At 38.6% G+C, this 24625-nt stretch overlaps 1 protein-coding gene and 1 long non-coding RNA gene across 4 annotated transcripts in view; one reads left to right on the top strand and one right to left on the bottom strand.

Moving 5' to 3' along the window:
* cxxc4 (CXXC finger 4) overlaps positions 1–10929 on the top strand; it is a 51207-nt gene extending 40278 nt beyond the window's left edge. For all 3 annotated transcript variants that reach the window (XM_044115107.1, XM_044115105.1, XM_044115106.1), the window contains exon 3: positions 8641–10929. In XM_044115107.1, coding sequence (XP_043971042.1) covers positions 8641–8685 — 45 coding nt within the window. In that variant the 3' untranslated portion in view covers positions 8686–10929. The remainder of the gene's footprint in view (positions 1–8640) is intronic.
* On the bottom strand, positions 863–21461 carry LOC122830059. The gene is made up of 3 exons (XR_006370480.1): positions 21341–21461; positions 6042–6146; positions 863–1124 (listed from the first exon to the last, which is right to left on the bottom strand). It is a non-coding gene; the product is annotated as an uncharacterized LOC122830059 (long non-coding RNA).
* Between the last annotated feature and the right edge of the window lie 3164 nt (positions 21462–24625).

Genomic DNA, 24625 nt, shown 5'->3' with positions numbered 1-24625 from the left:
AAACAGAGACATGCCGAGTGCCCGGATCAGGGTCATTATTGTCTCTGGTGAGCCGCACTTCCACCAGGGATTGATCAATGTGAGAATATGGATCAAGATAAACATTCTCGGCTCGCCTCACTCTCTGCTTTGCTTCAGCTCCCCAGGCATTACAATGCTGACAGAAATGGGCTTAAGCCTTTAAAGTGCCCCTGCAGATCCGCCGTGGAAGGTGCAGATGTGCATCCTCCACACAAGTCAGGTTTGCTCTCTTCAGAGTAACCTTGATGGGAAAAATTACAATACAGATAGACTAAAAATTGTACAAATTACAGAGCATATCTAGTTTTAATTTTGAAGAAATGTGTCAGCTGAGAAGTTTTTATATTAACCTAATAATTCACACATTTCTCATTGTTTTACCAATACAAGATAAAATATTCTATATGTCCAGGCAGGCAGGGAGACAGAATATTTAGCTTGCATATTGGCTGTCTGGTGTTCTGGTAGAGCCATACTGATTTATTAAAGTCTAAAGAGGTCATGGAAAGTTGTTAATGTGTTCAACAGGCTAAATTTGTCTTAGTTATTTTTCCCACACAAAGTGCTGTGTTATGTTATGTTTTTTTATACGATATGAAGTACTCTACAAATGTAAGTTAGTTTTTGATTCAGATGTGATCATTTTGCAGTTATTAAACAGAAAACAAATTACATAAACTCAAGTTTGCAGAAGTTAATCTCAAGAAAATAACAGTTAACCCTACGGGTATAACAATATATCCAGCTCATGATATAATATAATACATAATATAGGGTTCATGAGGATAAAACAAGATTTTAGCAATATTTTAAAAAAAAAGAAAAAAAAGTGAATCCCCTTTGTTTTATTAATTTTAGTAATTAGGTTGTACATCTTGAGTTGTCTACACACATAGAATAGAGTGTTTAAGTTTGAGGGCTCAAGTCCCAAGAAAGGGTGGTTCCTATGAAGTGGAAATGATCAACAGTAGCAGTGTTGAGAATGGTGAGGGGAGGAAGTCCACTGTCATATCCACGGTCTTTAGTGGGTCAAGTTTTGGGTGGTTCTGACAGCACCAGTTAACCATCACTGTCCTGGAGAGGACCAGTAACAGTGGTGTCATCTGCAAATTTCAAGAGTCACATCCTTGTGGTGTTCCAGATAGTAAATATAACAATTCGCCAGTGGTGGCGCTCTTGCGTTATACAAGAGCGTGAGCTGGACCGCAGAAGAAGGAAAAGGGTTCCATGTTCGATAATAAAAGTTTGCCATGTGTTGTTCCAGTTGCCTACTTGGACATCATTTATTTTAACCCAGTGTTTCATACACAACAGAATTTTGGCGACGAGGATGGGATGTTCAAGTTGGAAAGCACAGAGTACGCAGGGAGCGGCTCCATAGAGGCAAAAACGGAACCATAAAAGCCGAGCGTTTTGGTGAGTGAAAGGACCGCCGAACCAGAGCTACAAAGATGGCGTTTGGAAAGCCTGAAGATTTTCACTTCGAGGAAAGTGAGGAAAGTTTTGACAACTACATGGCGTCTCGAACAGTATTTTGCAAACGACTTGGACACTAACGAGGAGAAAACTAAGTCGGTGTTTCTCACGGTGGTGGGAAAAAGATCCCATAGCTTGCTCATGGACCTATGTGCTCCGGATAAACCATCAGAGAAAAGCTATGAGGAGTTGGTGGAGTTGCTGCAGAGGCACTACGTACCAAAGACGAACTTTATTGCAGAAAGGTGCAAGTTTCACGGAAGAAACCAAAAAGACAACGAAACTATCAGTGAGTACGTGGCTAGTTTACGAAAATTAGCAGCTACATGTAAATTTGGGACTTTCTTAGATGAAGCACTGCGTGATAGATTTGTCTGTGGGGTAAAGAGCAGTGAGCTCAGAGATCGGCTGCTCAGCACCGCGCACACCAAAGACTTGATGCTGCCGCTGGCTGTAGAAATGGCGTTCTCCTTTGAAGTAACTAAGGACAGTGCACAGCAATTTGCACAGAAAGCGTTCAAGGCTCATGTAGTGGATAAGAAAGCTAAAACACAATACCGCGAAGCTGAGAAGAATAGAGCTACCGGGAAGCCCTGTTATCGTTGCGGTGGAAAAAGTCACAACCCGAATGACTGCAGGTTTAAAGAAAGCGAGTGCCATGAGTGTAAGAAGAAGGGACACATAGCAAAAGCCTGTCGCACACGCAAAGAAGGAGGCCGTTCGAGTACGACCAAGGGAACCATGCATCTGGATGTGAAGAGACGATCCAGCGCTCTCAAGCAGCGCCATGATGTCGGCGTTCTTCAACAGCAGGATGTCTGCAGCTGGCCTGGTCCGCAGTACCCTCATGAAGGTGCGCCTCAGTATGCAGATCCTGGCAACAAGCACGAGTTTAAAGGGGATTCAGACGACAACCAATTTCTGTCACATCAAGTCAGAGAAGACAGAGCAGCCAGTGATGTTGTGGTTCAGTGCAAAATGGAAGCTGCACCAAACTCTGACACTATTCCAGATCGGGCATCGGACAGTCCAGATCTTGGTTTGTTTGAAATGAACACAGGTAATGGTGACATTGTTAAGCCTTATTATGTGTATGTCAGTGTAAATGGTTCAAGAGTGAAGATGGAACTAGACACTGGTGCCGCAGTGTCAGTGATATCTGAAAATCTGTATAAGCGCAGATTTAAATCAGTCAAACTTAGCTCAGCAAATTGTGTACTTAAAACATACAGCCAAGAGTCATTACCGCTGATGGGTAAATTTGTGGCAAAAGTGAAATGTAAAGAGACCACTAAAAAACTAGAACTGTTAGTAGTAAAAGGAAGAGGCCCTGCTTTGATGGGTAGAGACTGGATTAGCCAGCTGAAGCTAGACTGGTCACAGGTGAATAGAGTGGCTCCAGAAACAGTGGAAGATGTATGTGCTCAGTATGCATCAGTGTTCAACCCTGAGTTAGGCAAGTTGAAGGGTATTAAAGCCAAGCTTCATGTTGCTCCAGAAGCAGTGCCGAAGTTCCATAAACCAAGAAATGTTCCATATGCATTAAGAGAAGCTGTGGAAAAGGAACTGACTAAATTGGAGGCAGAAGGAGTTATTTCACCCACTAATTACAGTGAGTGGGCTGCTCCAATAGTGTGCATACCTAAAAAGGATGACAGTGTGAGATTATGTGGAGACTACAAGGTCACCATAAATCCATGGTTAAACGTGGACCAGTATCCACTTCCAAAAACGAGATCTGTTTGCAAAATTAGCAGGAGGTCAGAAATTCACCAAACTAGACTTATCTCAGGCTTACCAGCAAGTCCAGTTAGAGGACAGCTCTAGGTGTTACCTGACCATAAACACTCACAAAGGGCTGTACCAATACAACAGGTTGCCTTATGGTGTTGCAAGTGCTCCTGCAATTTTCCAGAAAATAATGGATCAAGTACTTCAGGGCATGGATGGGGTTATCTGCTATCTTGATGATATTTTGATAACTGGTAAAGATGCAGCAAGCCACCTGACTAACTTAAAGGAGGTCCTTAAAAGGCTCGAAAGCTACAACCTTAGGGTAAAGCGAGAAAAGTGTGAGTTCATGAAAGACAGTGTTTCATATTTAGGACATGTCATTGACGCCACCGGCATTCATCCTATGAAGGAAAAGACAACTGCCATTCAGAAGGCTCCAGTTCCAAGAAATGTAACTGAACTTAGGTCATTCTTGGCTCTGTTAAACTACTATGGAAAGTTTATTCCAAACTTATCGACTCTTATCCAGCCAATGTCAGCATTGCTGCACAAAGACGCAGACTGGGTTTGGTCAGAAAATTGTCAAAATGCCTTTGAGAATGCAAAGAAGGCTCTTCAATCTGACAAAATATTGGTACATTTTGATGCAGAACTACCAATTATCTTAGCATGCGATGCATCTCCTTATGGAGTTGGTGCTGTAATCAGTCACCAAATGAAGGATGGAAGCGAAAGACCGATTGCATTTGCATCACGAATGCTAACTAAGACAGAACAAAATTACTCACAGATTGAAAAAGAAGCACTTGGTTTAGTGTTTGGTGTTATGAAGTTTCATGACTACCTTTATGGTAGGAAGTTCATTTTGGTGACGGACCATAAACCATTGTTAAAAATCTTGGGACCAAAAACAGGTGTGCCTACGCTAGCTGCTGCTAGATTGCAAAGATGGGCTCTAATCCTAGCTGCATACAAGTACGAGATTCAGTACAAGAGATCTGAGCAACATAGTAATGCAGATGCTTTATCAAGGTTACCGATGAAACCAAGTGTGGATGTGGTGTCAAACCCTATTTACAAAGTATCTTGACGAGTTACCTATTACTGCAAGGGAGATAGCAAAAGAAACAGACAAAGATCCTGTGTTAAAGGTGGTGAAACAGTTAGTGTTAACTGGCTGGCCTAAACATGTGCAGGATGAGTTGCTGAAGCCATATTTTCAGAGACGTTTTGAGCTGACTGTTGAAGATGATTGTCTGCTGTGGGGTTACGTGGTGGTTCCTAAGAAATTAAGGGATCAGTTGATTTCTGAACTGCATGAACACCACTGGGGCATGGTAAAGATGAAGTCCCTCGCCAGAAGTTTATTCTGGTGGCCAGCAGTAGATGAGCGCATTGAACAGGAAGTCAGTGAGTGTACCATTTGTCAAAAGCAGCGTAGTATGCCTTGTACTGCACCAGTGCATAAATGGAAATGGGCTGCAAGCCCCTGGGAGAGAATCCATCTAGACTTTGCAGAGGACCACAAGCAGATGTTTCTGGTAGTTATGGATGCCTATGCTAGATGGCCTGAGATTATTCCTATGCATACTACTACTTCAGTTAAAACCATTGAAACACTGAGGAATTTGTTTGCTGCTTACGGGTTACCAAAAGAAGTTGTAACAGATAATGGTCCTCAGTTTGTTTCACAAGAGTTTGAGGCATTTCTAAAGAAAAATGGAGTGCAGCACATTAAGTCACCTGCATACCACCCTGCCAGCAATGGATTAGCAGAGCGCTTAGTCCAAAATCTTAAAAGGTCGCTAGCAAAGAATCGAGCCATAGGTGGTATGACACTTGAGCACTGTGTTGCAAATTTTCTTTTAGGGTATCGAAACACACCCCATACAACTACAGGGAAAACTCCTGCTGAGTTATTTCTAAAAAGACAGGTTCGAACAAGACTGTCACTCATCAGACCCCAGTTCTCTCAGAGAATGCAAACCAAAACAGAACCAACTCTTCCACGTGTTCGAGTTTTCACAGTAGGTCAACCTGTATTGGTTAAGAATTACAGGGGAGGGGAGAAGTGGTTGAATGGAGTTGTGCAAGAAATCCTGGGTCCTGTAACTTACAGTGTGGAAGTGAATGGAAAGTGTGTTAAAAGACATGTAAATCAGATTCTGGGTGTAAATGGAAATCCAGCTCATTTGACACCAACAGACTCTGGTGCTGGAAACTTTTGGAATGATGATGATCTCGATACAACCGAAGATGTGGATCAACAGATGGAAGAAAAAACTGTTGGGAATCAACCAATAGACTTGCCATCATCTACAGTTGAAAGAAACACTCGTCCAGTGAGGAACCGGCGACCTCCTGATAGACTGAACTTGAAATTGCAACTCTAAATGAGGGTTTAAAAAAAGAAAAGTGCTTCTTAATTTTCAGTTGTATTTGTTTAAAAAAAAGAAAAAAAAAACTGAAAAATGTTTACTGAAAAATGTTTGATTGAGAAGTATTGATTTTACAGGGGAGGAGCTGTGGTGTTCCAGATAGTAAATATAACAATTCGCCAGTGGTGGCGCTCTTGCGTTATACAAGAGCGTGAGCTGGACCGCAGAAGAAGGAAAAGGGTTCCATGTTCGATAATAAAAGTTTGCCATGTGTTGTTCCAGTTGCCTACTTGGACATCATTTATTTTAACCCAGTGTTTCATACACAACAATCCTGAGTAATTTATGTAAATAGAGAACAGGAGAAGCTAGAGAAAACTGCTGGGGACTGTCAGTGTTATTGGCTCTTGTTTGGGAGAAGATGCTCTTCACCTGTTGCTGCCGGTCAGTCAGGAAGCTGATGATCCATTGACAGTCACTGTGAACTGGCTGAGCTTCTGGTGGAGGATGTTTGGGTTGGTGGTGTGGAAGGCTGACCTGAAATATAACAGTAATCCTAGATTATAACATGTTATGCAACATGCGGTGAAATAAAGACGAAAACGATAAATAATGAAGACATAGCAATGTTTCTTTGGGAAAGCACTTTTTTTTTTCAACAGACTACTGAAAACGCTGCCCCTCAAATGCTTAAAAAGCGCTAAAAGTTTCTTCAGCGTAACTGACTGTTAGCTAGCAGGTTGTTGTCAAAAGAGCAGTCTTAGATTGGTCCTTCAACACTACAGAGCAAGAACTCAACTACTTCCTTTCTTTCTTCAGTACAAGAGTCAGTCCAGCTCAAAAAACTTGTTTTTATGTAACCTAACAGACATATAATATAGTAGCATCTTAATAATAATTTGGACTCCCTTAAATACATGAAATCACTCATTGTCAGCAAATTCAGAGCTGTTCTGGAGATGGAACTTCTCTTGCCGAGAAATATTGTTTCAATATCTCGACATCTTGTGTCATAAGATCTTGTTGCCTCCTTACTAAATAAATGTTAGAGCCACTACAGCATATATTAAACTAGAGTAACAATGCAACCACATCTCTCTACAGAAGAAAATCTATCCATAAAATTATTTTTTTTCTTCATACTTTAGAAGATTTCAAAAAATGTCTAGACAGTTCCTTTTATTCAAGTCACTGAGACATCCTTTCTGTTATTCTGGCTCTGTAAAATACAAGCAAAATTCACATAGTAATTTATTAAACTGCATAGAAAGTGACAGATGTAAATTAATAGAGTTACAGTGATATGCAGCAATAATCAACTCGATGCTATTAGGTTAAAAAAAAAAGAGTGAAAAAGGTCGACAATAGATGTGTGAGAACATCTTGACTGCTTCAAATAAGATGGTGTTTCATTTCCCTCATGGATTTAAATTGGTGACGATGGGCCCCTGCTGCTCTGGGCTCCTCCGTTATTCACTTGGAAGGATAATAATAATTGGTTAATATGTCGTGAATATATTGTAAATGGTTTTTACAGAATGTGTGCACCCAAAATATGTGATGAGCTTTTGTTGTCCATTTGAATAGACAGTTGTAAGTTGTGTCTTGGAAGAGCTGCTTTTTAAAGCAACCGACACATCCGCAGTGATCCAGTCTTAACTCTTTCACAAGTAGTGGGATGTGTTACCCAGGATGATTTGTCGGAGGCATCATAATCAGAGGAGATGTTTGCAGACATTATTTTTGCTGTTGCTCAGGTTAATTCATTTTAGGATTTAGTTGCATGGTTGCAGTGCCAACCACAGAAATAAGTAATCTTCTGTTGCAGTAGCTTCTCACTCCATAAGGTTTAAGAAAAATGCAGATTGTAATTTGGGTACATTTATTTAGTGGGAAAAAAAATGACTGAATATTAATTAATAAAATTGTGTCTAATTTAGTTGTTTGGTACAATGACTGGCACTGCTCAAAATTAATCTAAAATTAATCTCAAACTCGCAAGTTTGCTCTATGCAAAGGTCACAAATAAAACACTTTCTTTCACACATTTTAATACACACAACCTCAGAGGTGTATTTTAGAAGCTGATCTTTGATAATAATCAGAAATAAGACATATAAGATTCACGTAAATGAATTATTCCACCATCTCAACTTTAAAAATTTTTGTGTGGTAGTAATTTAAGAACTTTGAATACCTTTTAATTTGCAGTCACACATACAGTACAGCCCAATCGGCACTGATTACACTAAAGAGCAGTCTCATCAAACCCTAAATATCAAGCAGAAAACAAACGAGGTTAGCAAGTATGCTTGGTCAACAGCCTGTGAACTCAAGGATAATGCCACAGCCGTCATCAGCCTTTAAGGAGCCACCAATGACACTTGGTATTAAAATGTCAAATTGCCCCTTCCTCAAGCTAAAATGATTTTAGTTGTGATTATGCACCATTTCCCCTCTGTTAACCCTCTTCCCTCACACACTCTCACACATACAAAAAATATGCTAATTGGTCACGGGGATTGGTAGGAGACTCTGGTATTTCACGTCTCTGACTTCTAAATGAGTTTCAGGACACGCGGCATGGAGGTTTTTAGAGAGAAGGAGGTGGGGCAACTGCTGGTGCGGGCTCAAATTGAAATGATGCTCTGTTCCCCCTCACTGCGGCTCCAGCTCACAGTAATTAAATGCCTCATTGTTGCTCCATGGGAATTTGTATCGAATGTTTCATCCAGCGTAGTGATTATTTGGGTGTGGGTGGGACGTGCATGTAATCACCTTGGCTGGCTCTCTGATGAAACACTTGGTGGTTGGGCTTCAAGTGCCTTCAGGGTTTTTACTTTACTCTAATTGTTGAATTAATAATAATAATAATAATAATAATAATAATAATAATAATAATAATAATAATAATAAAAAATCTCTGCTTGTAATTGCGTTTGAAATTTCTGGAGGTTTCCTTCTTTTGACCTTCACTTGACCTCAGAACCCACAAATTAAAACCTCCTTTTTCACATTTTGTCTCTCACAGAGGACGCCGGTAAACAACGGGGAGGCTTTTCGATGGTTCTTTTAGAAAAATGAGAAGTGGACCTCCATCCTGCAGCAGGAAGACAGGCAGGACTCTTGACTGTCTGCCAGGAGAATTTCATGGACACACAGCACGTAGCGCGGCCCAAACATTTTTGAAGAGGACGCAAGGAGAAAAAGTGGACAGACACAAAGATAAACAAAAACATAATGGTGTTGTTTTAACTCTGTAATTTCTTTTTTTCCTGTGTAATTATTGTACCTTTTGACAGTATCATTATGTATATTTTTGGTGTCTATGAATGTGTTTTCAGTGTCGTGGCTGTAGGTTTTACAGCTAGCCCTGTGTAAAGAACTCAAACAGACAATCATACAAATACACTGAATCTGACAAAACAAAGAGGCCACAAGAATCAATTATCAAACAAATACCTGTCACTCTGGAGCAATAACTGAGCCTGTTGACCATTCCTCATATTCACATTTCAGAAACATTCATTCGCCAAACTGAGTCATATTCTAGGATTGTCTTTTAACTCTGTTTACACTCTAAAAACTGCTGGGTTAAAAAAAACAACAACACTAAATTCAGGTTATTTTGCTAACACAGTCTTGGGTTAAACACTGGGTGATCTAAACTTTGGTTGATTTAACAAAATAGGGTGTCTGCAGTGTCGAGACACTGGGGTAGGTTTTTAACTGAAAATATTGGTTAAAATGACAAATGTTTTAACAATAACAAAGAGAGGGTTGAAATGATAAATTATTATCTGGATATACATCCTTCATTAAAAATGATCAGATGAGGAGTATCAATCTTGTGGAAAAAAATATTTGGCAAATTTTATTTACATTTTAAGGAATGTCAAATTTTTTTATACCAATAATTATTGGGGAAACAAACTAACTACTTAGCAACGAACAGGCTAAATGTGTGCCAAGTAAAAAATCTGATCTATATGGGACACTTTTCTCCTTAGCACATCATTGCTTAAAGCTAAAAGATTTAACTAAACAGTAGAGTATTATATATGAAATAAACACGTTAAAACAAGATAAATAATAAAAGTAGTTAACCTATTTAATTTTACTTTTTGACCAACTGATTGGCCAAAGTGTAGTCTTAGCAGCTAAAGGGCTAGCGTAACATTTAGTTAGCAAGCATCTCCAGTGTTAATCATTGACACAAAGCATTGACATCAACAGCATTATCACAGCTATCAGGTTGTCATGGTATGTTAACCTTAGTTTAACAATGATATTGCCTCCCTGTTTACATGTATTTACACAAAATAAAAATGAAAAGAAAGACATTGTTAGGATCAATGTCAATACAGCAATACTAATGACCGATGACCTTTTAATTTCCAGCTCAGTTTAATTTATCCTTAGCTGAAATCTTTCCAAACAACTAAATTTGTCTTACTTCAAACCAAATCAAAAGCGTAGTAGCCTTCTGACCAGCAGTGCCCAGCAGCATTTGGGGGAGAAACAGCACTGCGTTACAATACAATCAGTGACAAAAGGTCTGATCACTCTGGCACTTTCTTTGGCAAATTATAATGTTCTAGAAATTACACACTGGGAGGTTTCTAGACAATTATTATCATTTTTTTTATACACTCCTTATATGTTCATATCTAATCTCTTTGCCAGCCTATGAAACTTTGGTCATGATTTCTGATTTTCGAAAAACCATTCAACTTCTGTTTCAACAATTGATTTAAGAAATAACCCAGCAGTTTTTGTGTGTGTGTGTGTAATGTTAAAACCATTTATACCAGTGTGAAGGCGGCAGCAGTTATGGGAACTGACTGAGCTTGTGTGGACACACTCCAGAACAGGGCACATTGTCCTGCATTAGTGAGCTGCACTTCAAATTGTTAGCATCAGCACCTGGGCGGCACGGGAGGTGATATTCCCCTAGATAATTCAACCTTTTATTTCTCACAAAACTACATCAGTTGTTATATCTTTTTGGTACCGTTTTGTTTGGGGTCACTGAAGGTTAATATGAAAGCTGGAAGAAATCCCAGTGAAGTACCGTAAACTACGGTGGAAAATCTGGAATTAAATGTGGAACGGTAGACAGATTTGCTCTGATGCTAAAGTATGTTCTGGACTTTTCTTAAGTGGAGTAAAACAGCAGTCCAGTCTACTGCAAAGCGGCATTAAAACATTCCAAAAAACAAAGTTATTCAATAAGTTACTCATTGTCTTAAACCCTATTGTTGCATGTGTAAATGTGTTTTTTGGTTTTAAAGATTACTAAGAATTTGTATATTGTTGTTGTGATGCTTTTATGTGTTAAAATAAAACAAAAAGAGCTTCAGTAAAGTACAAAAATATTTCTTTGGATGGAAAATATTTGATACACAAGATGGAAATAAAGACACATTTAATAGATGAGAAGAACGATCATCAAAGATCCTCCGATGGTGAGTTTCCATGCAGCTGGAACGTATCCCCAACAATAACAATCTGAAGGAGACAGTAGAAATGTAACAGCTTTGGTTACCTCCCCAGTCACGTATTCCCTCGAATACTAAAACGTTGCATGAAGACGAGCGGTTCCCAGAGGCAGCAGACTTTAAAGGACTTGTGAAATCCCATGTGGTTTGTCACGCTGGAATGCTCTTGGGGGCTGATGGGGGTGGGTGGGATGGAGGGATGCCAGGAAGCAAAAGAGAGGAGGGTGGCTGGTAAGGTGGGAGGGTGAAGCAAGACAGGCTCCTGAGATAACGTGAGCAACTGAGTGATGGCTGGGTGTTTGAGTATCAGGGGAAAGGAGGGGGTGTAATAATGCTGAGGGAGGAGGTGGGGGGCAGCAGTGGGAGGGAAAGGGAGGACAGAAGCACATTTGGACGATGGCTGAGGTGGGGAGGGGTGTCAGCCTCGAGGAGAGGCGAGCAGAGAAGGAGGAAATCATCCGGGACCGACTTCTCCCCTGACTGAGCACGCTTGCCATCAGCCAAATTGAGCTGCCGACTGGTTAGAGCCGGACAGGAAGACGGTGCTCTGCAGTGGGGGCGTTTGGCTGCGATGTAGCATCTGAGGCACCCAATCTTCCTGGCTGGTCATCAGAGGCTGATGATGTGCATCAGGAGTGCTCCGGCTGGCTCGCTCCCTGGCCTCTGAGATTAAATAACATCAGAGACAGCTCCGCTCTAATCCTTCCCTCACCTCCCACTCCTCGCTCTGAAACTGGGATTCTGTAAGTCCTCGGGTCCCAGAGGTAATGTTCAGTTTCTTGGTTTGACAGGGTGGAGAGGTAGCGATTCAGAGGGTGGAAGGAGGCAAGCGACTTCGCATGGTGGCAAGACTACATAACAAGACCCCAGACCTCACAATGGTTCTGTAAATTAACAGCACATTTAATTATCATCCTGAACCATATTTCAGCTGTTTTTCCTAAATTAATACATAGGTACTGTAAATTCTTCCAAGATTTCTTAGATTAGCAATTTTAGAGTTTACAACAGAAATCTGAAGGTAAGTTTAATGTTGCAAATGTTCCAAAAACACATGTGGGAAGCCCTTTAAGTTTTCCACATTTTGTCACATTACAACCACAAACTTTAAAATATTTAATTAAGAATTTACAAGACAGACCAAGTTAGTGCAAAACTATTAAGTGGAAGGAAAAGGATACATGGTTTTCAAGCCTCTTTTTTTAAATTCAAATACAAAACTTGTGGCATTCATTTGTATTCAGCCCCCTTTACTATGATGTCCCCAAATAAAATCTAGTACAACCAAGTTCAAAATAATAAACAACCTCATCAAGACTAAGGAACACAGTAGACAGGTCAGGAATTAAGTTGTGGAGAAGTTTAAAGAGTGGTTAGATTACAAAATAATATAAAGTTTAAACATATGATAGAGCTCTGCTCAAGCCATTTTGTGAAAGCAGAGACTGCAAATCTACACACACGTGCAAAAGCTGTTCCAGGAGAAGCAATGAAGAGGGCCATGAAGACAACGAAGTACCTGCAGAGACCGACAGCTTAGGCAGGAGAAGCTGTTGCCATGATAACTATTCCACAATTCTGACCTTTATGGTGGCGCGGCAAGGAAAAGTTCATTGTTGACAGAAAGCCATAAGAAGTGTAATATGAAATAAGGCTATAGAAAGCATGTTAAAGAAGGTGCTGTGGTCAAATGAAACCACAATTTGACATTTTGGTCTTCATGCAAACTGTGTGTGGCATAAGCCTAACACTATACATCACCCTAAACCCAGGACACTACAAAACATAACATAATGATCATCATCATGTTGGGGGGATGCACTTCTTCAGCAGGGAGAGTTAAGAAAGTAAAAGTTAATATGATAATGGACAGAGTTAAAAAGGTGATAACCCTGGAAGAAAACCTCTAAGAGACTGCAAAATACACCCCCCAACTGAGTAAAACCTTTAAACAAATAGAATCAAGTGGTTTAGTTCAAAGCATTTATCTGTTAGAAGGTCCCAGTCAAACACCGAAGCTAAATGCAACTGAGAATCTGTGGCGAAATTTAAAATTACATTTTGTAAAGAAGAATGGACAAAATTATAAATTTACAAATGTATCAATTGTAAATGTTTCTAAATTATACAAAAATGTGCAAAGCCAATAGAGAAAGACATTCATGGAGGGAGAATATTAAAATGTTTTTTTTGTTTTTTTTTTGTTTTTTTTTGTGAACTATTAATTTCTAAATAATGACTAAACTTTTCTTTTTTTGGGTGATGTCTTGTTATATTTATATTTATGTTTGCTTTATATACAGTACAGACCAAAAGTTTGCACACACTTTCTAATTGAATTCGATTAGAAGGTGTGTCCAAACTTTTGGTCTGTACTGTATATAAAGTTATAAGCCTCGGAATGGGTTTTTAAAAGTGATCTACAACCAATCTAAAATTATGACAAATTTTTTAGATACTGTTTTTTATTAACCAATTTATTTCTGACAGTCTTGCCGCAAAACTGATTATGTGACCAACTTCTGGTAAGACGACTGCAACACTAAAGATTTCCACTGTACTGTAAGTCTGTTACTTTAAAAACAGTTACTACATCAGGTGTGTTTTAAGGTTTATAAAATAACAAATAACATTCTATTGTTTTATGATGTGAAAAAGTTCACTGAATAAATCGAGATAAGTCTGAATTTGCAGTTCATTTTAAGTAACATTATTTACTAAATTCCAATCAGCCAATGGACTGACCGTCACCAAAACCTTCTGTCGCCTTTTGAAAAAAATATTGTCCACCTTTTCCCACTGGGAAGTGTTCATTTCCATTAAGTCTTTCCAATTGTATTTGTCTATTTAAATTCTAGAAAATATGCATGTATATATCAAAAGTACAAATAGAAAAAAAAAAAAACATTTATATATGCATAATATAGAGTGGTTGTGTGGCCGTGTTTTGAGATTTTTAAATGAGTGTCAAATCCTGGTGATAAATCTAGGTGGGATGATGATAAATTAAATGGTGTGGATTTATGAATATTATCTTTTTTTGCCAATCTCAGTGTTATTCATTTAATTTTAATGATGCAAAGGTATAACTGCTATCTTAGACTTCTGACAAAAGTCAGCGACTCCCATGATGTGCATGCAGGTTTTTTATTTTTTTTAACTTTTTTCTGCCGTTTTAAACCTCATGCCCCACTTCTTCTTTAAGGGATGGATTAAAAGCTAAAAGGCTACGATTTGATTATTCTCATTGATTGATTTGCACTAGTGGGAATATATTTTGAGCATCATCAGCTGTAGAAGAACAAATTTGTAACAAAAACCCGAACACAAATTGAAAATCCAAAATACCACAAGAAAAGAAGGACTCAATCTATAAAACACCCAAACAAAAACTCATCAGAACTTCTTCAAATTTTGTAACTGTTAGCTAAATCTGCATTTGTATTTCTGTTCTGGCTCCATGTGTTGGCTCATTCCTGTTTATTTGTTTCGGACAAATAAACTGGTGTAGCAGCTGTTCTGCAAAATCACAATGAACACCAGTTTATAAAGTCTTGCCACTGATTCACAATTAGATGAAGTCTGGACTTTGACTGGGCCATTCCAACACTTTAATATACTCTGAGCTAAACCATCTCTTTGCATGACTGTCTTTCTATTTATGGCTGTTGTGCTGATTTAGTCTCACTCTCCATTCTTTTGCAGGCATTAACAGGGTTTCTTCCAGGATTGTCCTGTTTTTATCTCCATCCATATTACTCTGATCAATTTCCTTCCTTGCTGAAAGAAAGCGTCCCACAACACAATCCAGCCACCACCATGCTGTTCATGTGTAAACTACTGGCGTACGTTTTGCAAGAAAGTAAACTAATTAATTTCATGCAAATAATATTAATTAATATGCAAATAAATGGTATATTAAGCATGTTGAATGGGAAAATTAACACTGGGCTCTAAAGATTCTTTGCACTAGAGATAAAATGTGTGCTTTGACATTTCACTCAAAACAAATTCATTGCATTTTTTCGTTCTAATTTCATGTTTAGTTCCTGTCTAACTTCTGCTATAGAACTAGTCAGGTCTGTGTAGTTCTATCAGATCATTCGAAAAGTTAAATAATTTTTTAAGATTGAAATTTTAATTTGCTTCCAACTTTTAGGATACAGATACTTGTTAGTGCACATACTTACATGCAATTACTTATGCCGCTTTCCCACAATGACTCTCTCACGCTTACAGCGGACGGAGAAAGAGACGGATAAAGAAAATGTCATACAGAACCTCCCCCTCCGCCCCTCCTGCTTCCTTGGCTTTCATTATTTATTTACTGTCTGCAGCTTTTCCATCGCACGCATATTGATGCAGGGAAAGCTGGGTGTGAGTGCGTGTCAGAATCATTTCCTGACGAGGGAGACAAGGTGGAAGTAATCAGCAGAGCGCTGATGCAATATGACAGCTCCTAGAACCGCTGGTACACAGTTAAGAGCAGGAGAGAAACGAGAAAGAAGGAAAAGGGGAAGAAAAAAAAAGAACTCCCATGGAAAGAAGCAAGATTTGCACCGGCAACAATTGGGTGAAAAGTAGATTTCTAAAGTTCTGAAAGTTCACTGTAAGAAAATCGGCTTCTGGGTCTGTGTTGTCAAAGCTAGTCGCTGAAAATTATTGAAACCTTTTTGCAATATGCACTTCATTCACTCATTCAACAAGCTAAGTGAGCTGCCAAGTTTTAGAGGATGTGAAGTGCTCGAGTAATTTGAGTAACTTGGAAACTCTGTGGGTGTAGGAGTCATGAAAGGTGACTGGCATCTACCTTTCTGAAGAAATCCGACCAAATACAGTGAAATGTGTGTCTATAGGCTGGTATATGAGGAGGACGCCAACTAAAAGAGAAGCAAGGAAGCAGCAGTGTGCCAAAATGACATGATCTCTCTCTCTCTTTCTCTGCACTAATCTTGCCTGACTGTTTCTCCCCCCTCCTGCGAAGCAGCTATAGATTGATTAGTTATCCTGCAGCCATCACGGAGCACGCCGGGCTTCTCTCTGTGTAGCACACCTGTACGTATCTCCCTCACACATCTGTACATCTCTATCTCATACATTTCTCTCTCTGTCTCTGTCATCACCTCTCTCTGTTTCTGACTAACACCTTCACCCTGTCTCACTCACTCTCACACACACAAAGCGAGACGCACACACCATCTGCTCCCACTGACAGACACAACCTTCCTCTGTGCCGTAATTGATGAATGTGGAAGAAGAAGCTTTTAGGGTCTCCCTACCTGTCCTCTTCACATGTCGACCTGGAAGACACACACACAAATGCACGCGCCCGCACGCACACACACCGGCACCAAAACACATTCAAACACATACAGAGAGGTGCTGGAAGACTGATTGATTGGGACGTTTGGCTTCATGATGGCTGACGACATTTCTCCACATCTTGTCAACGCCTGTGGCAGCCAGAGTCTCAGAGTGATCTCTGAGGAATTAGGCAATCAAAGTCAGAAGGGCTGGAATCCAGGAAAGTGTCCCCATAAGAGCCTAATGTATATAAAATATACTGGGAAATATAATCTGTTCAGCCTAATGTATGTGTGTACAGTTTTGCCTAAGATTGTTCCACCTTCCACTCTAAATTGGGTATATTGGCAAAATCCAAAACTGTTAAATAAAACAAAAACAAATTACGACTGCTTTAGTAATTAAAAAAATAAAATAAATTGAAGGATTTCATCCAACTTCAACAGTAAACGCTTTAGGGACTACTGCAGACTCCAAATTTTCTAAACCCTTGAAACAGAACTCTGCAGCTCATATTTGTCAACTGGTGTGTCATTTACGCCTGGTGCAACCAATCAAGCACTTCACTGACTGCGTCACAACATGATGACAATGTTTAATGCATCTATAAATGTGGTTAAATAAAGAGAATTGCCCAAAAGTTTAGAGAAATGACCATTGTCTTGTGCACAAAGAGAAAGGGTTATAAAAAGATAATGAAGACCCAGAATATTCCAAAAGACACAACATGACAACTATATAATTAAGCCAAAGATGTTTTGGGATTCTGTTCTGTTGGACAATAAAACAAATATTATAACATATTTCAAAATCAAAGGCTTGGTTTCAGAAGAGATTTTATTCTTAGAATCTGAAAAAGGCAGCAACAGGCCATGGACTCGATGATATTAATGAGCTGGAGAAGTTTTCCTGTGAGAAGTGGGATACGATTCTCCAGAAAGGCTACCAGAAGCTGCTCTCTACCTAGCAATCAGATATGCAACAGGCCATACCAACAAAGATTGCCTCTACTAACTGCTAAAGATGTTCATTACTAAGTGGCTGAATAAGTTTGATACTGCAGAAAGTATTAAAAATGACATTATCTCACCTATTTAGAGCAGGAACTTGAAAGACTAACATCACTTTGTGTTGGTTTATCACATCAAATCCTAATGAAACATTTATCAAAATATAAGAGAAGGAAAGAAAACAGAAATAGGTGTTTATTTTCCTGACATTCAACCCACAACAGCAGTTCTCTGTTCTTAGGTCAGCAATGTAATAAGTTGTCATTTACTTGGAAATACTTGCATGAGAGACTTCAGTCTGTCAACAAGCTTGAGTAACAGCAGCTGCAGCCTAAGATGGTGATGAAATACTGCTAAGGAAAGGAAGTGATGTTACCGTACAGATAATGAAATAGTTTGAATTTTCAGTTGAACACCTGGAAGCCATGTGAAGTTATCTTTCTAAACTAAATGTCTTGGAAAAACACAATAAAACTTAACAGCATTTGTGCCTCATTTCTGTTGTTCCCCAGTACAAAAGGGAATGATGAGAGAAAAAGCATTCTGGGTTGATTTTATGCTAAAAAGTCTATTTTTAAGGATTTTTAATTATAAAAACAGCCCATATCAAATATGAACCACCATGCAACAAATGTTATCCAGATAAATTTTGTATAGATTATGGGGAAAAGGAACTGCAGGATGAACTCTCCTGCAGTCCAGGCCAGTGAAACACTGTGAGGTTATAGTCTGGACTCATACATAACATTATGTGGCTGAACCTCATGGTGACCAGCTAAGGCAAACATACACTGAAGGATGAGACGCCTAAAGCTATTTTAAAAGATTCAAATTCAATGATGCAGGCACCAAGTCATTTACCAACTGAAATATAATTATAAAAGTATCGCTAAATATGAGTGATTCTACCACCACTGTATTTTGCTCTGGGGAAATTCAGGGTGATGTAAAGTAATACTTTTCAGCCACAAAAAGGCTAAAATGTAAAAAAAAAAAAAAATGAAATAAATTATATCTAACCAGAACTCTTGTTTTCAATATATTCTAATTAGATGACCTCAGATTTTTTCATTTGGAATACAAGCTTCAATATATTTTCACATTCAAAGAAAAGTAAAAAAAATAAAGTTGTGTGAATAATTGTTCAAGGCACTGAATACAGACTGCCTTTAACCGTACTGCATGGATACATCGATGATCTATTTGTCCTTTGCAGCACAACTTAGTCTCATAAAAAAACATTATAGAAAAATGTAATCAGAATAAAAGAAACATGCTAACATACTTTATCACTGAAAAGGCGATCTGCTAAGTTCACCTATGTGCTGTGAATAACTGTGAATCTGTCGTTCACCCATCCCCCCTCTATTCATCACCTATGCATCCATCAACCAACTACAACACGCTGCTTCATCCATCCCTATACCTAGAAGGGACCATTAAAGTTATCAAGAAGCCTAAAGAAGGCAAAAACGAACATGTTGATGAGCGAACTGAATGTTTGTAAGGGGAGATGAGGCTGTGAGGAGAATGGACAGGGAGGATCCAAATGTCATGTCCCATTGGGGTCAGAGGATGGCGGCTACATTTAGCGAAGCAAACAGCCAAGAGGAACAGAGTACTTCACCTGTCGCTGTGAATTACCCCATTATCACATCCAGCCAGTCTTACAATGGCACATTCTAGCCTCTCCTGATTCAAAATTCATACAACGTGCTACATAGAGGCTGCTATAAAACACTGAACCGCATGACTATTCAAATTTTTAAAGAAGCGTTGAGCTTACTGAGAGGAGTTGAACCAATGACAAGTTACTGGTCATCCCATAAATGCAAAAAGCAGTAGTACAAAGACAAACATCATTTGAATGCTTCTCACTTGCAGCTTATTTTCCTTTTTAATGGGAACTGACTTAAACTACAGTGCGCCTGTTTCCATGTCTATTTTCTTGTGGATTAGACTTTTAACATTTGAATCAGTTTAGGTGGGGAAAACAGCTTTGACACCTGCATTGTTTTTGTTTGTGTAAACTGGGATTATTATTATTTCATCTTTGGGTTGTGTACACCACACTAAACCAAAGTCCAGGTACTGTTTATCGCGTTGGTAATAGCATGAAGCTGCTTGATGTCACCTGGGACAAATGTTCTTCTTTACATGTTTTTCAAATTACATATATATATTTTTTTTTATTTGGGTTATTCTAAATTCACTTTCAAACTCATCATCTTCTATGTCTAGATGTTCCCTCAATAACTTTTATTTGATTCCTTAAACTGTCATCTGATTTATTTGTGGTTAAATTACAACAAATCACTCCTCCAAACAAACCATCTCCAATCTCTGATCCCGGACTTCAGATCCTGTTTGCTGTAGCTCCAGTGACCAAAACCAATTCGGTGTACAATCATAAAAACAGATATAGAAAGATTAAAACAATTAAAGGATTTTTTTTTTTTTTGCAAAGTAATAGATTTTATATACGGTACATAAAATATGAATTTACCTAAAGGTGCCTTTGCATTACTTTGCAGCCATGTAGAGTGCAAAAGCTTTCATGATGCTGCTGTGGCTAAGTATGGCATTAAATAGGACACAGGAAATGGCACAAAAGACATATTCAGGGTAAAGAGCCATCTCAGAGGAGAAGAGTGACAGCAAGCACTCCCTCTTCTCCTTCTCAGCAGCGTGATTAATAACCCCTGTGCCCCATAATCTCTCTATCATCTATCTATGTAAATGCCCCCAGACCTGCAGCGGCAACACACTTTGACTGATGGCTGTTCCACAGCACTGGGCTAGGTGCGTGAGTGCGCACAAGTTTTCTGCTCATGCACTCAATCTTCTGCAAAAGTGTAGGAGTTTTTCTATGATGAGTGGAAAAGAAAAGAAACAGTTTACTCTCACAAACCGCTTCCCTCTGTTTCACACAAACCGAGGGAAAGAGCAGAATCAAGCTGAGCAAAAAGACACAAGGGAGGTCGTAATTTACTTTCTCAGATTATATAATAAAAACAGAATTAGATTTGGCAAAATTGCTTAACTTCTCATTTCATCCCCCAAGCTCCCTTTCCCCCAAAGTGATTGCAGTTTTAATGGGGTAAATTGGATTAATTAGGATTCTCAAAGCCCCACTCCAAACACTACATAATTTATTGATGCCTGTGGAATATATCTTTTATTTAGTGAAAGTGTATTGAAAGTAACAGCATGAGCTGTTGCCTATACATAAGCAACCATTGTTAAACTAAAACCCAAGACTTGGTGGTATCGCAAACTTAAATGATAAAAAAATGTCACTAGAATGAATGATTACTTGTACATGCTGCTTTTTGTTTTTGTACAACTGTCTCCTAGTCTCAATATAATAAAATATATGTAAAAAATGGTTAAAATGTGCAATTTTTCATTGTAACATTTTTAAGACACTTGCATAATTTTGTGAATCTCTTTTCCATTCACTGAAAGTTTTAAATGAGACAAGTTCAGACATTTTCATTTCAGGTGGGAGAATATTCCAAGCAGAAAGAACAGAGTAACTAAAGCCATGATTTCCCCACTCTGTTGAAATGGGAGGAACTGGTTCGTGGAAAATATCAGTACAGCGCAAAGCATAATGGCTGCTGGTTATTTTGAGAAGCAAAGAATAATTAGATGGGGCCGAGCAAAATCCATGTGTGAAAAAGCGCTGAAATCAAGACAACAGTCGCTTCTCTTTCCTCAACATAATCCTGTCTGTAAAGTTTCACATTAAAAATTCACACTTCCTTGTAGAACATCTGCTTAAGCCAAACAATGGACAATTAAAAGCATAAATTGTTAAGTACCTCAACAAAAACATTGAACCAAAACCATTATGGTTAAAAATAAATAAATAAATAAAAAAGTAGTGAATAGAATCAAAACTGCGACAAACCAGGAGATGTGATGTAGTGAGGAGGCTGTATGCTGAGCAGAAATAATCAGGGACAGGTGTGTGTGTAATCAGACACAGGTGAACTCAGCCAGGCAATCAGGGGACATGCAGCAGGGGTCTGCAGAAGGACTGGGGAGCAAAGTGAGGACTGAAAAAATATAAGTTGTGACTATTTATATATGTAGAAATACTCACCAGCCTCTTGTCTCTACATGCCTCTAGAGCTGGGTTGGATTGCTTTTTTTTCTTCAGAACTGCCGTAATTCTTCAAGTTAAGATATAACAGGATGTTGGAGACATCCCTCATAGATTTTGGTAACATATTAGTGTCACAAAGTTGCACCAAACTGGCTGCACTAAACTATTCTTAGATAATGAGATTGCAGTGTGGCCAGAGTTCCTTTCAGAAGGAGCTTCTTTAGGGCCTCTTGTCACTTTAAGTCGAAATAAGTTGCTGTTGGTCACGCCCCACCAACTCAACATTTACAGTCCACAACCTTTCACCTTTGGAAAGCAGATTTAGACCCTCCTGCATAACTAACAAGAATGGTTAACATCTAAACACTTGTATTTTCCAGTAGCCACTATACAGTGCATAACATAGTAAAACCAGCTGACCAAACATACTAGAGCTCTGCTTTGGTTGCTAGGTGACTGGCTGGATTTAGCTAGGGTTGCTAGGTAACGGTGCAGCACTCCTCAAATGTAACTTACTATTCAGGAGGTTTTGGCAATAATTCATTTTCCAGAGATCAAAAACTATTAACTTACTGCCAAAAATGTAGCTGGAGAGTTTTTAGGTGCTCTTTTTAGAAGCAGTTGAACCCAAATAAAAGCATAAAAATGTCAATTTTGCATAATAGATCTATAAGTTTGTTAACTGCTTGACTGTAATTGACTCACTTGTGTGGTGAGCATGAGCATATTTTTGATGTAGCTCTGCTTACGATAAACACAAGAACAGTTTATGGGTAGTTTATATATGAACAATGTTTTGGTTTGCTGTTTCAGGGCTTGTAGTTTCACCAACAACTCTATTAGTTCAATACCACAGTGTATCAGGCTGTAATACTGGCAGACAGAAAATAATATTAAACCAACAAAGCTTGTGTATGAAAAAAGAAGCATCACTTTAACATAAACTGTGCGTCTGTATCTGGAGCATTTATACCAGCTTGAACTGTTGAGATGATTCAAAGCAGGATGGATTCACGCTAACTTATTGTTTACACTAGTGGTTTCCAACCTTGTCCTACATGTTTAGATGTGTCTGTCCCATCAGACCTGATTCACATGATTGTATGACCTCCTCTGCCTGACATTTAGTATTGCTGTTCATCAGCCAGATGTGTGGCAAGAAGGAGACACCAAAAACATACATGGCAGGGGAGCTTGAGTGTCTAGTGACAATGGCCAAAGGAATTGATAATGTAAACTGTTTCATCACCTTATACTAGCATGGTGAGCACATCAAGCATTGTTACGATGGCAGCCAAATATATTCAAGTTAGAATGTAGATTATTGTTTTAACCCTGATATTTGAAAATCTGGTGAAAAACTCTTAAAGATAAAATCTTTATCAGTCTTCCTGTTATCTACTGAAAATCTCACATTCTTTAGCAGTTTATAGGCGACACAAACATGTCTCAACATGTTCAGTTTCTTTTAATAATAAATATTCTAACCTTTCTCTGCTTCCTCTTGCTTAATGTTTTGACATCTAACTGATTGTGAAAATAAGTCAACTCTTTCTCCCTGAGAAACATTTTCCACATTGAAGAATGTTTATAAGACACAACCTGTTAGAATTGAATCACTGATAAGAAAAAAGTTTGGATATTTTAGCCAGGTACGTGTCAGGGCTGATAAAGTTGAAAATCACACAATTATACTGACCAGAGGATTTTTTTTGGGTGCTGACATCTCTGATAAAGTATCAGGGTATCAATGATGGCAGTCTTCATTTACACGTGGTGTATTGCAAAGATATACAACTGAGCCCTACACAGGGCTCAGTTGTATTTGTGTGTAAAACAAAAAATAATAATAAATGCATAAAAATAAAATCTTCCTCTCCCAGCTGTTTACTCTGACGGTTCTCAGCAAGTTGTAACATTCTGCTGCTGATGAACCCGTAAACAACGAGCAATCTTCAATTAAACATCTTGACATGAAATGAAACGGATATGAAACCTTTGCTAACCCGCTTGTCCTGAAACAGTCTAATACTGTGAATATCTCAGATGAAACGCAGCTTACCCGTCTTCACTCCAAAGAACCTTTTTCTCTGTGCCACCCTCACACAGTTCTTCAGAGGGGAGACATGTTGTTAATAATTAAGGCTGTGGCTGGAGGCACAGAGAGGCTAAACTTCCTCTAACAAGTGGCTTTCTGACAGCGCAGACATATGGCTCCTGCTTCCCCATCTTTTCCTCTTGCCTGCCAGACTCGTGTATTTCACACACGTTCCAGGCGGGGGTGAGAAACCTCCTCCCTGGCTGCCAAAGAACAATAAATCACGTTCCTAATGGTCTGAAACAATCAGATAATTATGAGTGTGGCCACGTGTCGTGAAAGGGAATTTTCTTCTTTAGATCCCTAGACAATTTTTTGCTTGGTTTCAGTCCCGGGATAACAAGTTTCAGTCCAACATGTAATTTTAAGATATGTTTAAATGGGAAATTTTAGACCTGATTGTTTCTGTAAATTCAGCTTCTTACCTGTAGGCATTTTGAATAAGATATAAAGATCCTACGGCAAAATAAACAACTTACAAAGTTTAATATATTTTCTGAGTTTTTGTGAGGTTGTTTTATTTATTTATTTTTTTTACCTCAACTATTTGCCAAAAATACGCAATGATCTAAAAAAAATTACGTTGCTGGAAGAACATCTTTCCTATATGTATTGTGTTAGTATATTTTGTGAGATTTACGTCTCAAATCCTGTCAAAAACAAACCTTTTGGTTGAATACAGTTGTTAAAACAAAATCTTTCAGAGGTATAAATTATTCTGAGCTTAACTGGATATGGAAGAAGATATTGGACAAAATATTTTTATTCCATTTTTGTTTTTTCAAGTTAAAACTATATAATACATTAATAAAAGCACACAATAGAAATTAACCAATTAAGCATAATCAAAAACCACATATTACAATACCATAGTCTAGAAAAGTTCACCAACGGGCCTCCAGATCTCCTTAACCTTTTCAGCCTGTCTTCTAGTTATATCAGTGACAGTGAGCTTTTCCAGTACAATGGAGGATGCCATCATGCTTTAT

The sequence above is a fragment of the Gambusia affinis genome, linkage group LG04, assembly GCF_019740435.1.
Source record: "Gambusia affinis linkage group LG04, SWU_Gaff_1.0, whole genome shotgun sequence".
NCBI lineage: Eukaryota > Metazoa > Chordata > Actinopteri > Cyprinodontiformes > Poeciliidae > Gambusia > Gambusia affinis.
The sequence above is the reverse complement of the archived record's forward strand: the minus strand, read 5'-3'. Positions and strand labels throughout refer to the sequence as shown.